The sequence below is a fragment of the Artemia sp. Qi Xiang Cuo genome, chromosome 2 (genome assembly GCF_049724085.1).
Source record: "Artemia sp. Qi Xiang Cuo chromosome 2, ASM4972408v1, whole genome shotgun sequence".
Lineage (NCBI taxonomy): Eukaryota > Metazoa > Arthropoda > Branchiopoda > Anostraca > Artemiidae > Artemia > Artemia sp. Qi Xiang Cuo.
The window spans coordinates 72,344,722-72,360,569 of NC_142795.1; the positions used below are offsets into that span (position 1 = coordinate 72,344,722).

Here is a 15,848-nt window from a genome sequence, read left to right on the forward strand (position 1 = left end):
ACAAGAACCATATTACTGTGGTAGTAGAAAGAGAAGTTAGTAGCTATTCTGGTGTCTGATCAGGAGAGAAGCAGGATTACGTTCTATCCCCGTTTATATGGGGTATCTTGATGGACTTTGTCCTCAAGAACACGGCAGAGGTTATGGGAGAGCATAAAACTGAATAGAAAGGAAAAAATCTCTTAGACTTAGATTATGCAGTTGATTTGACTATCCTAGATAAAATATTAATAAAATAAATGAATTTTGGAGGCTTTAAGAGTAGAGGGTGCAAGAATAGGTTTAACAGTTAATATTAAGAAGACTAAGCCGCTTATCGATGAAGTAATCGATGAAGGTGAAGAGGTGATACTGGGAAACGAGAATATCGATCAAGTGGATCGTTGTATTTACCTTGTTTGCATTATTGATAAAGATGGTGGATATGGTGAAGATGTACAATGTTGAACAGCCGAAGCCGAAGCTGTCTTATTGCAGTTGAAAAAAGCTTAGTAGAAAAGCGAGATAAATTTGCGACCACAACTTGAATATTGGAAGCTACAGTAATGACAGTGGTCAAGTACGGCTCCAAAGCATGGTTGCTTCGGAACATAGAGGAAGAAAAATTAGGTTTCCTAGAGAAATTATCTTCAGATAGCTTCAGGTACCTGTTTAATTGACCGTATTTCAAACGAGAAGTTGGGCGGAAAAAGTGATCCCATTTACTAGGGTTACTGAAAGAAAGATTAAGAAGGCTAGGGCACGTTTTAAGGATGAAGGGTGACATTTGGTCAAAGATTGCTCTTTTTAGCCATCCATCTGGATCTAAACGAAAAAAGGTCCCTGAGCAGGGTGGAAAGAGGTCATAAGGAAAGATTTAACGGAAATTAGAATTTCTTGGAGGAAGGGGGTAAAGAGTGAAGTTTTGAATATATTGGGATAGAAAACGTACGCAGCAGTGAGTTGGTATTTTTAGTAGTAGTAGTACTTGCTTGTACATACACTAGGTACAGGTGATTTCTGCTTCAACTGGCATCTGAAATTCAGATGTTACATAGGAATCTGTTTGACCATAAGCTCTCTAGACTCACAGCGAGTAGCCGTAGTGATAGTACAGAGATAGGTAAATATATATAAGATCTTACTCACTTACGTAAAAGTAAATATTGGCGTTCTAATAAATGATTAAAATATATATAGTTGATTGTCTTGAGTTATCGCTGATACAGCCAAAACTAGGTTTCTTGTTTTACCTACTTATATAATCTGAAATTTCAACCCAATTTAAGTGTTTATTCGTAAAATTTGGTGGTGAAAAGATTTTTCTAGATCGAACTTAAGTATCTTAGTATCAACTAAGGTGTTGATTTTGTAAAGCTCAAGGCTAATCGCGATTGAGTTCGCTATTTCCAGCCTATGTCTTAGTCAAAGGAAATTGGTAGCTTTCAAATTTAAATTTAGTAGACATGTTAGCAGATTCAGTTGTTCTTTTCAGTTGCACTCCCTCACGTTTACTCTGTTCTCTCCGTGTTGTAAGGACTTACAAGCACAAACAATTCCTCTATTAGTTCAGGCCGACACCTAAAGCCTATAAACACCTGAGGCTTTTGATCAGCCTCCCCCAATTTAATCTACGGTATTATATTTTTTTTGGAGATATGTCTTATGGCTGACCAGATTTGTTTACTTTTAATTTAGTGAAGCGGTCAATACGGAAGCTCCTTCACGTTTACATGAAGATTTGCTTCTTCTTTTTATTTTGACGAATTTTTATAATTTGCTTTACGTTTACTTTCTCTTCTTCTGTTCCACTTTTTATCTTATTTTTCAGCAATTATAATACATTAATTAAAGCCATGAAAACTTCTTTTTATAAGTTCCGGCTACTTTTCAAAAAGGCCACTTTTCACTACGTCTATAAACATGATCGATTTAATTTTACAGTTTATCGCCTTTTCTCAACTTAACGATGGATATTTTAATAGCCTTTTAATATATTTGCCTGTAGCAAAAATATTTCTACTTGACGTTTTAAACCAGAAGAGTACAGTTATTTAGGCCAAATGGTATCTTTATCTTTGCTTTTGATCATGCATCTAAGGCGGGGATTCCTGGGATTTCAGCACCTCGTTTACATTTTTCCAGCGTTTGTACATTCTCCTGTCATATTAAAGTTGTCATATTAGAAAAAAAAATACAAATGAATGTGCATTGTCAGTTTAATATACATATAATGATATTTAGTAATCAAAATGTTAGTGTTATTTGATTTATTAAAGTTATAAAAGTAAAAACATTTATATTTTTTCCAGTGAAGTGCAAATTTTGTTCTGGCCTTGGGAAGGCATAGGGTTTTTGCGCCCAACTTATGTTAATATCTGCTCGTTTTGAGTTTGACTCGGTTATTTATTGCAATTTCTGTTCGTTTTGGGTTTCATTTGTTCGTTTTGGGTTTCATTCGTGTTCGGGAAAATGGTGGACGTGAGGAGGGCGTTAATCACTCTCCAATCACTTTCAACTATTAAAAAAGGCACTAGTCCTTTCAATTTCCAATTGAACGAGCCCTTTTGAAGTTTCTACGCTTTCATTAAAAACCAGCATAAAAAGGGCATAACTTACAACCCTTGCCCTGAGGGCTGTGGGGGGGGGGGGGTTGTCATCCTTAAATTCCTAATTTCCAAAACTTTCAACTACGTTGAAAAAAATGGCTATATAAAATATTGATTGGATCTGTTTGGGGAAAAGATGGGCGTGAGAAGGGGGTTAGTTGCCCTCAAATCCCTTTCGACTGTTAAAAAGGGCAATAGCCCTTTGAGTTTCCAATCGAATGAACCCTTTTTCAAGTTTCTACGACAAAGATTTCAATAAAAACCTTATATGTCCCCAGGGCATAACTTATAGCCCTTGCCCTGAAGACTGTGGAGGGAATCTCCTACTCAAAGGTATAGTTTCCTGAACTTTGAACTGCGTGGAACAAAATGACTATCTCAAAATCTTTAATGGATGTGTTTGGGGAAATGTTGGGCGTGGAGGGGTGTTAGTTGCTTTCCAATCACTTTCGACTATTAAAAAGGGTACTAGCCATTTCATTTTCCAATAGAATTAGCCCTTTGGAAGTTCCTACTTCAACGCTTTATATAAAAACCTTATATGCCCTTTGGAATAATTTACAACCCTTGCCCTGAGGGCTGTTGTGGGGGGGACGGGGGGTTGTCATCCTCAAAGACCTAATTTCCCGGACTTAAAACTACGTTGAATAAAATGGCTATCTCAAGGTTTTGATTAGATGTGTTTGATGAAAAGGTGGGCGTGAGAAGTGGGTTAGTTGCCCTCTAATCACTTTCGACTATTAAAAAGGACACTAGCCTTGTGAATTTCCAATCGAATGAGCCTTTTGTTAAGTTTCTACGACAACTGTGGTAAAGCTTTCTAATTTAGTTAATTATTAATTTAGTAAAAATATATAAGATGCAAATATGAAGTTTAGAAATACCACTTTTTATTAAGATAAGGAACATATCCTGCCAAGTTCTGTTTGACGGGAAGAAATTACCACTTCCTGGTGATTACGTGGGTAGGTGGGGTTGATAAAAATGTATAAAAGATACATTTTATCGGAAAGGGGGATCTGATACTAACTTTATACCGGACTGACCTCTGGTCCGTTGTTTTTAGAAATATCTTGGAATCTTGTCGGATCATTGTAAGTGTCTGTATCTTATTATATATTGTTTTAGTTTCTGAGACTTGTGATCTACTTGGGACAGCCAGTCCCAGTAGAATATCTATATCTGTTCAAGGAGGCACAATTGTGCCTCTATAAAGAGGCGACCCACCACAATGTTAAGCGATTTCAGGTCCTAGAGGTCGCAGAGAGACGGCGGTAATCGCATTTTGTAGCCCAAGCTCAAACTAAGAAACTTGCAAAATTTCATCCTCCTCCGACTTTATCTTCATGGGGTAAACTGGGCCGGAAGTTTGGACCCTCCCACCACACCCCCCCTGTAACGTTGTCCGATTGGGCTGAAATTTAAAGGGTAAGCTGTCCTACAACCCGGGAGCTTATCCTCGAATTTTAAGCGCAATCCGGACACTACGTCCCTGGTGTCAAAAAACCAAATATAGCCCCTTAAAATTCATTTCTTTTTTTTTCTTAGCCACGCCTACAGGCCACAGTTGGCAACGGATCCAGTTGAATGAGGACTCATTCGAAGCAGAATTTGACCTGTTAGGGCCTTTTGATATTATCAGACCGAAAAAATTATCCCCCGAATTTACATTTACGAAAAACCTCGTTTTCCTATAGTAGCCCATGTTACTTTTTCCCACCACCACCCCCCCTTAAACGGTGTCTGTTAGGGCTGAAATTTAGAGGATAAGCTTTCCTGGGGCCTGGGAGCTTATCCTCGAAATTTCAGCTCAATCTGATCACTCCTTCCCTGTTTTCCAAAAACCACATATCAAGATTTTTGGGAATTTGCTTGCGTCGAAAATAACTTTAAATAGAGGCACAGTTGGGGGGCTGTTAAAGAGGCTGAGTCACAAGTTCGAACCTTAAAACGTACAGGGATTAGGAGGCACCCTCTACGACGTGATTTGAGTATTCAGGAATTAAAAGCCTTAACACAAGAATGTTCAAGAGCGGGGGGTTTGGGGGCGGCAGCCCCCCAACTTTAACTCCTGACACGATCAGCTAACAGTTAGTCAAACAATAATAAGTAATAAACTGTACAAAAACGTGCAGAAATTATTTGAAAAAAACTACGTTTTCTAAAGAGTTAAAGAGGCTGAGTTACAAGGTCGAACCTTAAAACGTACAGGGATTAGGAGGCACAGTTGGGGGGCTACCACCCCCCAAACCCCCGCTTTCGCAGCCTTTAAATATAAAAAAAAATTTCTTTAAACTGAAAGTAAGGAGCGACATTAAAACTTAGAACGAACAGAAATTATTCCGTATATGAAAGAGGCTGTGCCCTCCTCAACGCCTCACTCTTTACGCTAAAGTTTTTATTGTTTAAAAAAAGAGTTGTGAGAAAGTCAAACTTTAGCGTAAAGAGCGAGGCGTTGAGGAGGGCACAGCCTCTTTCATATACGGAATAATTTCTGTTCGTTTTAAGTTTTAATGTCGCTCCTTACTTTCAGTTTAAAGAAATTTTTTTTATATTTAAAGGCTGCGAAAGCGGGGTTTGGGGGGTGGTAGCCCCCCAACTGTGCCTCCTAATCCCTGTACGTTTTAAGGTTCGACCTTGTAACTCAGCCTCTTTAACTCTTTAGAAAACGTAGTTTTTTTCAAATAATATTATTATATGTTAAATGAAAAAAAGTATTGTATTTTAGACAACCTCTCCACAATCTACCTTTAGCCCCTCGAACATACCCAGTCAGTACTCCTCATTAGTTCGGTCATAGCCTTAGGCACGTTACCAAAGTTTAAATACCTTAGGGCCAGAGTTTAGCTCCCCTGTAAAGGGAGAATAAAGGCATCTACGACAACACCACTCAAATACCATAAAATACACTTCACAACAACTGGTGGAGCCCTTTTGAAGTTTCTACGCTTTCATTAAAAACCAGCATAAAAAGTGCAGAACTTACAACCCTTGCCCTGAAGGCTGTGGGGGGGGGGTGTCATCCTTAAAGACCTAATTTCCAAAACTTTCAACGACGTTGAATAAAATGGCTATCTACAATATTGATTGGATCTGTTTGGGGAAAAGATGGGCGTGAGAAGGGGGTTAGTTGCCCTCAAATCCCTTTCGACTGTTAAAAAGGGCAATAGCCCTTTAAGTTTCCAATCTAATGAACCCTTTTTCAAGTTTCTACGACAAAGATTTCAATAAAAACCTTATATGTCCCCAGGGCATAACTTATAGCCCTTGCCCTGAAGACTGTGGAGGAAATCTCCTACTCAAAGGTATAATTTCTTGAAATTTGAATTGCGTGGAACAAAATGACTATCTCAAAATCTTTAATGGATGTTTTTGGGGAAATGTTTGGCGTGGAAGGTGCGTTAGTTGCTTTTAAGTTACATTCGCCAATTAAAAAAGGCACTAGCCATTTCAATTTCCAATCAAATGAGCCCTTTTTGAAGTTTCTACGTCAACACGTTATATAAAAACCTTATATGCCCTTTGGCATAATTTACAACCCTTGCCCTGAGGGCTGTGGTGGGGGGGGCGGGGGGTTGTCATCCTCAAAGACCTAATTTCCCGGACTTAAAACTACGTTGAATAAAATGGCTATCTCAAGGTTTTGATTAGATGTGTTTGATGAAAAGGTGGGCGTGAGAAGTGGGTTAGTTGCCCTCTAATCACTTTCGACTATTAAAAAGGGTACTAGCCTTGTGAATTTCCAATCGAATGAGCCTTTTGTTAAGTTTCTACGACAACTGTTGTAAAGCTTTCTAATTTAGTTAATTATTAATTTAGTAAAAATATATAAGATGCAAATATGAAGTTTAGAAATACCTCTTTTTATTAAGATAAGGAACATATCCTGCCAAGTTCTGTTTGACGGGAAATTGAGAAATTACCACTTCCTGGTGATTACGTGGGTAGGTGGGGTTGATAAAAATGTGTAAAAGATACATTTTATCGGAAAGGGGGATCTGATACTAACTTTATACCGGACTGACCTCTGGTCCGTTGTTTTTAGAAATATCTTGGAATCTTGTCGGATCATTGTAAGTGTCTGTATCTTATTATATATTATTTTAGTTTCTGAGACTTGTGATCTACTTGGGACAGCCAGTCCAAGTAGAATATCTATATCTGTTACACATGCTACCTGAAAAACGTACCAATCAACCTCTCCACAATCTACCTTTAGCCCCTCAAACATACCCAGTCGGTACGCCTCATTAGTTCGGTCATAGCCTAAGGCACGTTACCAAAGCTTAATTACCTTAGGGCCATAGTTTAGCTCCCCTATAAAGGGATAATAAAGGCATCTACGACAACACCACTCAAATACCATAAAATACACTTCACAACAACTGGTGGTCGCTGGAAAAACTGGGTCGAGAGGGCTAGATAAAAAAAGTAGGAGATTGAAATAAAATGGCTTTACCAGAAGAAAAAATGACTTCCCTATCAACAGTACTTGAAATTGCAAAAATTATACCAGAATACGCGGGAAATTCAGACGTAGATGAGTTTATCGAAAAATTAAACATTTTCGACGACCTAGCTGAATCGTTTGAGGATAAGGTCAAATAGCAATGCGTTGCAGCCAGATTAAAGGGAAGCGCCCTTAAACATTTTGAGGCAATTAAGGAAAAAGAGCCCGAGGACATCAGTACTCTAATTGAATCTTCTAAAACAGGATTCATAGAGACAAGCATCTCCGAGAGGCTAAGAACAGAGATAGTGACATTCAATACCTCAACTAGTATCAGGAAATATGCAGACAAAATTTGTAGATCCGTATGCTTACAAATAGAGAAAGGCGGAAATGACGAGACAGTACAGAAAGTACAACTACATTCTTTTACCCAAAGGTTACCAAAAAAGTTATTAAGACTAATATTATCACGAAAACCTGAAAATTTAGAGCAAGCTATAATACTAGTCGAAACAGAGATAAAAATTGACGAGGCTATGAAAATGTTTTATCCGATGTCAATAAATAACAAAGGATCCCAAAGAAGTATAAAATATTAAAGTGGGCAAAAAAAGGTGAGCGTTGAGGAGCCGAATCATGAAACAAAAAGACGCGACGGAGGCCGAGGGTCGCCGTCTAGGGAAATAGCTGGCAAACTCCACGATCTTGAGAGATTAGCAGCTAATAACTATAGAAAATATGGGCACCCTCCCCCACCAAAGACAGATAGTTGGGGAACCAACAAGGACAGATAAAAAATATTTAGAAGTAACCAAGAAACAAGCAAACAATTTAAGATAAAATTCAATTGCTATTATTGTAACAAACCAAACCACTATGCAGCAGATTGCTGGCATAGAATACGCAAAGAAGGACAGACGTACAAGACAAGACACCAGTTCAGAACGCAGGGGGGCAGAAATTTAGAAAGGCAGGGAACAAATAATACTTGGCAAACACCTAATAATATTCCTGAATTTAGGCCTAGGAGGCAACCGGTTAACAATACCCAGGGTTAAAGTAGCAACGCTGAAGAAAACTGGGATAATCCCAGAAACTTTTGACCAAACAGTGGGCATTTAAACGGAGAAGCCAGCCTGTAAGGATTGACAGAGCTGTTTCCTTACAAAAACCACTATATAGTTTAGAATGTTGTGATACAAATGCAAATAATAATAGTCTACCGATTCTGCGTTGTTCTAAAATTGAGTGTTTTCAAAATTTACAATGTTTACTAGATACCGGTGCATCTAAATCAATAATCTGAGAGGAAGCTTGTAAGAGATTTCCTTCTAGTGTCAAAGATCGCGTAAGCAGATGCCAGAATACCCTGACATCAGTGACAGGACACAGGCTGACAATTTTGGGAGAATGTCCATTGAAATTTAGTGCAGGAGATAAAGAAATAACAGTAACAGTAATAATATGCAAGCAGCTACCATTTCCTTGTATTCTAGGAGTAGATACTATCAGAAAATATGAGATTGTATGGAAGCCCATATCTGATACAGTAACCATAAGCGAGGCAAATGAAAATAATAGACAAATTTGCGTAACAACAGATAACGAAAGTGAAGATTCGAATTATAACCTAAAAATAAGCGGAAAAATCACCATAGAAGGGGGAACGACAGCTCAAGTTCTAGCGACATTAAAAATAAAAGAAGGAAAGGTTAAAACCATGGACGCCCTGATAGGAGGACATACCATAAAAGAATACCACATAATTTTCGTAGAAAATCAAGTTATAAAAACTGAAAATGGTATAACATATTTAAAACTATCAAATCTAAGTAATAATAAAATAAAGCTGAACAAGATAGAACTTGGATCAGTGGAAAAGATTTCAAACTCGGAAATAAAATCTCTAAACAGTCCAGAATTAAGCGTAAACTTAACAAGCCATGAAAATTTATCCTCATTAAAACCACAACGGCAAGAAAAGCAAGGAATGTGGATAACGGATTTTTTGCAACAATTTGATTTAAAACATTTACCGGAAAACGTAAAAACTAGGGTGGAAAATATTCATTGGGATTTTAAATGGACTTTTACAAGAGCCAAAGCGGATTACGGATTAACTCACTTAATCACGCACAAAATATCAACAGAGGACCCTCCAATAAAAAATTCACCGTATAAAACACCTTATCATTTAAAGCCATGGCTAGAAAGCCGAATAAAAGAAATGGAAGATCAGGGAATAATTAAAGAAAGTGTGAGTGATTGGTGTTTCCCACTAGTAATAGTCAGGAAAAAAGGAAACAGCTGGAGATTATGCATAGACTTATGGGCACTAAATGCCGTCACGGTTAAGGAGGTGATAAAATTACCAAGAATTGATACGATTTTAGATTCGCTAGGAGGTTCAAAATATTACACTAGTTTTGACTTAATAGAAGGATATTGGCAAATCGTTTTAGATGCAGAAAAAAATCCTAAGGAAACAGTAATTTTAGACGACGAGAAAATATTCTTATTTGAGTGTACGCTTTTCATATTTACCTTTAGACAAAATTGTTTCAGTCGAATAATGAATTTCATGCTGAGGGATAACAAAACGAAAAGAAAAACCAACACATTGGCTTACCAGGATGATTTAATTCTTTCAAAAAAAAGCCTCGAAAAATGCATAGTTAGACTTAGAAATATACTGGAAATGTTTGAAAAAGCAGGCTTAAAATTAAAACCAGAAAAGTTAAAAATAATAGTACCGAAATTAGTTTTTCTTGGACACCTGATAAACCAAGGTACTATTTCACCAAACCCAGAAAAATTTACAGTCATAGAAAATTTACAGCCTCATAAAGATCAAAAAAGGTGCAGATCAGTTTGTGGTTTGTTAAGCTATTTCAAACGATATATTAAAAATTATGCCACAATAGCACACCCTTTGACAAACCTTTTTTACCTGAAAAATCAGGTAAATTTAAATGTCCAGCGGACGCAAAACAAGCGCTAAATGAAATAAAAAGGCAACTATTACTGGCACCAATACTTAAATTACCAGATTTGTCACAAGACTTCTGTTTGCAAACAGATGCTTCGGAATACGGCATAGGAGCCATATTATTAAACATAAATTCTGAAGGAGTCATTCTTACTTTGAAAAAAATTCATTTTACGCGTAGACCAAAAATCATTAATTTGGCTACATACGATGCAAAATACTTCAGCCCGGCTGACACGGTGGATACTGCGTCTGCAAGCATATTCATATACCCCAATATATATAAAGGGCCGTACAAACATGTTACCAGACTATTTGTCACGAAATCCAGATACGGAAGGAAATTTGATAACAACCATCCAGAACGAACTGGAAGGGCTAGAAATACTGTCTAATGAAAATATTTCGAATCATCAAGATAAAAATGATTTTTGTTTAGCGATGAAATTCTTTTTATAAAAAAGAACGGAACTGCCAGAGCACTTTAAACATTTTTTAAAAGACTTAGATAATTTTGATCTGGACGAAAGTGAAAATCTTTTGGTAACATATCATAGACCATCGCAAGAATATAGAAAAAATGACTTAAAAATTATTCCAGTAATTCCAAAATCTCTGGAAGGAGAAATTTTAAAGATGGCACATGCAACGATTGGCTGTCAAATGGGAGAAGCAAAACTATGAGGAGGCTGAAAGGAAATTTTTATTTTCCAAAAATGTTCTCAAAAGTTAAAACTTTTATTTAAGGCTGCCAAGAGTAGCAAGTCAAAGTCACAATTTCAAACCAATAAGGATGAATTGTTCATACTCCTCGCCCATTCATGGGTCGAAGAGATATCTTCCATAGACGTTTTGGGAACAAGGGAACGCTAAACAGTTTCCAGGAAAGGGCTTAGGTGCATAATAATCATAGTCCATTATTTTAATTCATATTTATACGCTTTCCCAATTAAAGATGAAAAATACAAAAACCATTGCGAAAGTTTTAGTCAATCGCCTATTTCTGGAATACGGAATCTTTCCTAGAGTTTTACTTAGCGACAATGGGCCATGTTTTAGAGCCAAATTATTGGACGAAATTACAGAATATCTGGATGTTAGACGATGGTGTACCTCGTCTTACATGGCTGCAGCTAATGGGAAGGTTGAACGTAAGCATAGGGAATTAGCTTACATGCTGGGAATACGTGCAAGAGAGGACAATGAAAATTGGGATGAGCATTTACCATTTTTAGCCTTTGCAATAAATTCGGCTATTCCGCGTTCCTTAAAAGAAACGACATTTTTTTTGCAACATATAAGAGATCCAAGAATTTGTTTAGATGAAATACAAAATGATCGAATATATTACAACCTAGACCAATATAAGCAAGAGATGGTGATGCGAATGAAAAAAAGTTATGGAACAGGTTAAAGACAATCTGGAAGATGCGAAAACAGAACAAAAAGAAAAATATCACCGAACAAGCAAAAATAAAACGAGTTACTGTTTAGGAGACTTGGTTTATGTTTACAAAACTAATATGGAAGGAACAAAAAAGTTAAAATCGAAATGGGATGGACCCTACAGGATTATAAAAATTCTACAAAATAACTTAACATATGTTCTGAAGCATCAGTATAAGGAAAAGGAAGAAGTAGTACACCATAATAGAATGAAAAAGGGATATTTTTCAAAACAATGGAAAACAGAGCCTATACTTTCAGAATAAGAAATAGAGAACACGATTTCACCAGTATATATCAAAAAGCCACATGAACGCTACGACATTTTTAACGACCACAAAAGTTTAGAGGAGTTGAAGGAGTATTTAGGCCGGTCCTGGTTACAAACTCTCCACAACAAACAAGAGAAAAAGGGAAATATTCGATGCTCATTGGATACTAGTAAGGAAGAAAATCAAACACAACATACGGGTTTAAAATGTGATACACCAAGGGTAAAATCCACAGAGGAAGAAAAATTGGAAGGAAACAATGAATTATCTGATCTTTATAAATTAGACTCACCTACAGTCTTAACGCAAAAATAGATTTTGGAACAAACGCCATCTACCAGACGCGAGCTAACAGAATGTGACACTGATAATTCTTTCACAGAAACTGATATCACTAAGCCTGGGCCATCGTCAAGAAAACCCTCTTTAAGAGAAAAATTAGGGGGGAGAACAGTAAAGAAACCAGAGGGGCAGCAACAAGCTCCTTTGTCAGCAGCACAAGTAGCTAAAACACTTATGAAAAAGGCCAAACATCAGGAGAAACAAAGATTAAAGATATTTGACGAGGCAACAAAACCGCGCTCAAATTCAGAGCCTTGTAAACCACACTATAGAGACCACGGAAAAACTTGCAAATATTATAAAGAAGAAAAGCAAAAATTTGGGGTCCAAAACTCGGACCAGGAAACGGAGAAAGGCAGAACAAGCGTAGCCCCCAGCAGATTAATATTTGAATAAAACGATTATAACGGAAAAAAATAATAAATAAAATTAAAACGATTAATAAGCCTCTAAAGAAATATCTATATTTTCTTTTTAATCGGTATGTAAATAACATATTCAAATATATATCGCCAGTAAAAAAATTTTTATTACAATCCCGTAGAAAAGAAATTGAAAAATTTTTGAGCCTAAATATTCGCAAGATTCCCAGAAAAGAAATAACCTCCAATATGAAGTGACATCATAGCTTCCTGCAAAAAATTTTGTTTCCGAGACGAGATAAAACTTCGCGAATGGTGTAAATGAGAAGACTTGTCAAAACGAAATAGGCTACGTCCCATAAAAAAATTAAGTAAGGCCACGTAACTTATAAATAGGTGTTGTAAAACTAATTTAATTATACATATTTAGAATCAGCACTAAAAGGCGATTCTTTTGATATGTATATTTAAAAAAAATACATTTTTTGGGGATAAATTAAAAAAAAATGTTTTTGAAGAAATTTAAAATTATTATAATGGGAAAAACAGCAAGAGTTTACATTATGTAGCCACTGCATGTGCAAGCTAGTTGTAATCTTATTATAATTAGTTATAGTCTAATATAATATTTTTTTATTAGTTACAAATGGTAAAAAGAAAAAAAACAAATTTTAAAGAAGCGCTATAAAGGTTTAAGCAAAACTTAGAATAAGCTTCGAAAGCAAAAAGAGTGCTAAGTAAAGGAAACGAAAAGCGATATAAAAAAATAAATTATAACCTAAAAAAAAAACTTACAAGGATGTAAAAGCCAATGACAAAATCCATTAAAAAAAAGCCTAAAAATTAAACCTCATCGTCACAAGCAAACCACAGTAGTTCAAGTTAACAATTTAAACTCTAGCGATGTATTCGATCTGAGAAAATGAACTGGCTCAGGTGATCCCTAGTTTAAACAATTGGTTTTCACCTGTGCCAACCCAAACACCCAAATCCCAAGCCGTTGAACCCTAACAGAAGCTAAACGTAACCACTTTTTATTTGAAAATAAAATATAACATTACACAACAAAAGAACTTGCAGTAATGAACAGAAATTCATTCATACAACGTTCCTAGATTTAAGCTTATCAATAAACCACAGATAGTGGAAATCACATTCAAGGCTATGTAGCCTTGCCAAGGGAATTATTGTCTCTCTTTCTTTGGCAAATAAAATAGTAATTAAAGCTAGGATAAAATTGGCAATCAGGATATCGTAAAAACTAAAATTTTTATGAATAAATGATAACTAGCAAGCGCGAGGCACAACTTAATTAAAAGTGTTCTAAAAATAAGCTGAAAAAAATACAGTACTTTTCTAACACGAACACTTTCGGATGAAGAAATTTAAATGATTTCAAAAAAAAATACAGGGTGCAACAATAGACATCCCAACCCCTTAAAAATAAAGGAATAATGAATTTGACCATAGAAGGGCAATTAGCAAAAAAACTTGTAAAAGTTATTGAATAAAACATGAAGCATATCAATATAGGCTTAAAACAGACCTATCTTACTAAAAAAAACGGAATAAAAACTTGAAAAAAACCCTTAGGCTTCATTTAAGTAAAGAAAAAAAATAAGGGGATAAGGGTTCAAGTTGAAAATATAGCCAGACGAAATTAAAAGGAAAATAAACTGAATGAAGTCAGTTAAACTCTGTTAGACGCACTTATTGAACTTGCCGTACGAAACTAGTATGAAAATTGTACTAAATAAGTACAAAATAAGTAATATTAATTGTACTAAAATTGAAAATTGTACTAGCATGGCATAGAAAATTAAGAGTAAGGCACATAATAGCCTTAAGAACCTATAGATTACTGTGTGCCATAAAGGCACGGCATTTTTCTGCAGAAGGGCCACTTTTCTGAAAAAAGAATAGCCCAAGAAAAAAAATTGTGGCCACAAATCAAATAGTGTGGCAATACTATAAATAATTAATTATTGTGTGTGCAGGTTCAGAATAGTCCTTCTAGCTTTAGCCCATGACAAGAGGACCTGGAAACGTTATAAGGAGCAACCAGAAGGCAGTCCTGGTAAGCAAACCTTCAGACATCTCAAGTGCCAAAAATTCGAAAAGAATTAGGAAGCTCAAAAGTCTGAAAAGTTTGAGCAAAGTCAAGTTATATGAACTATTGCCAAGCCCTTATATAGAGGCTAATCACAGTTATCAGTTATAGTGCATAAATCTATTTGTTGAAGTTGCTTTTGTTTTGTAAATATTTTAATTGCAGTTAGGACTTATCATATAAAAGTCTTGACGAACTTATTTAAAAATTGTATAACAAAAGTAAATATTGCACTGATTAAATAAATTATTAGAGCACATAATTATTATTTGTTTTTAACAATTAAGTTATGTATCAACATAACTTTTGTTAATATATGTATATATATACATATATATATATATCCTAAACTATCCATGTAAATATAGTGAATTAAATGTATTTGTGTTTTTTTATGTTTATATCATTCAAGAAGTATCCTACATTAATACTTCATAAGCAATTAAAAAAATAATAAGTGGAATTAATTCCAATACTAATCTATACCGTGTATTATTTATTTAATGCTTTAAGTTTTAAACAGTAGTTAAATATCCTATCTAGTTTTGCGAATAAAAAAAAAATACTTGTGTAAGCTATTACACAATGCTTGTATACATATATACTATATTTTTATTTTCTTTAAGTTTTAACTAGTGATTTAATGCAATATTCAAATGTTTGACATCGAGTCAACGTATAAATATAGTTTTATTGTGAAACAATCTGCCCAGTGATTAATAATTATATATTAAGAGTAAAAAGAGGAGAAAGTAATTTAAAGTAATTAACTTTCGTAAAAAAAAAGAATACATTGATATATACAAGTTTTGAGTGTTTCTTTCTACTATATATGTAAAACTATATGCTTTATATGTATTCTAATGTGAATATTTATTTTAGATACAGTATTAGCTTTTTTTTGGAAATCAAATTTTTCGTAGCATCCTTTCGGATTCATTTTTTTCAATCATATTTTGACACATTTTTGGAAAGTAACAAATTTTGAAGACACTTCAAATGCATCCTGAGACTATCATTTCATACCATCAGAAACCAAACCATACTTGGTCAACTGATATTTTGGAAAATATAGCAGTCTTACAGACTTTATTACAAGTTCATCAAAAAGTGAGATAAAATCAGAACTTAATTTAGGCCTAGATATTGTGCTGCATAGCCCAAATGGCTTATGTTATTGAAATATATGAAAATGCTTTGTGCTGGAAGAATATGTGAAAATTAAAAAAAAAAAATCAAAATGCTATGTGTAATTTACCCAAGGCATTTCTAAAACGAAAAATAAA

General features: G+C 35.2%; 1 protein-coding gene across 1 annotated transcript in view; it reads left to right on the forward strand.

Moving 5' to 3' along the window:
- The first annotated feature begins 545 nt into the window (after positions 1-545).
- The window catches only part of LOC148955584 (lutropin-choriogonadotropic hormone receptor-like), a 225,834-nt gene continuing 210,531 nt past the window's right edge, over positions 546-15,848 (forward strand). Inside the window, exon 1 of the mRNA XM_089107687.1 lies at positions 546-643. Within this exon, the coding sequence (XP_088963813.1) occupies positions 546-643 (98 nt within the window). The remainder of the gene's footprint in view (positions 644-15,848) is intronic.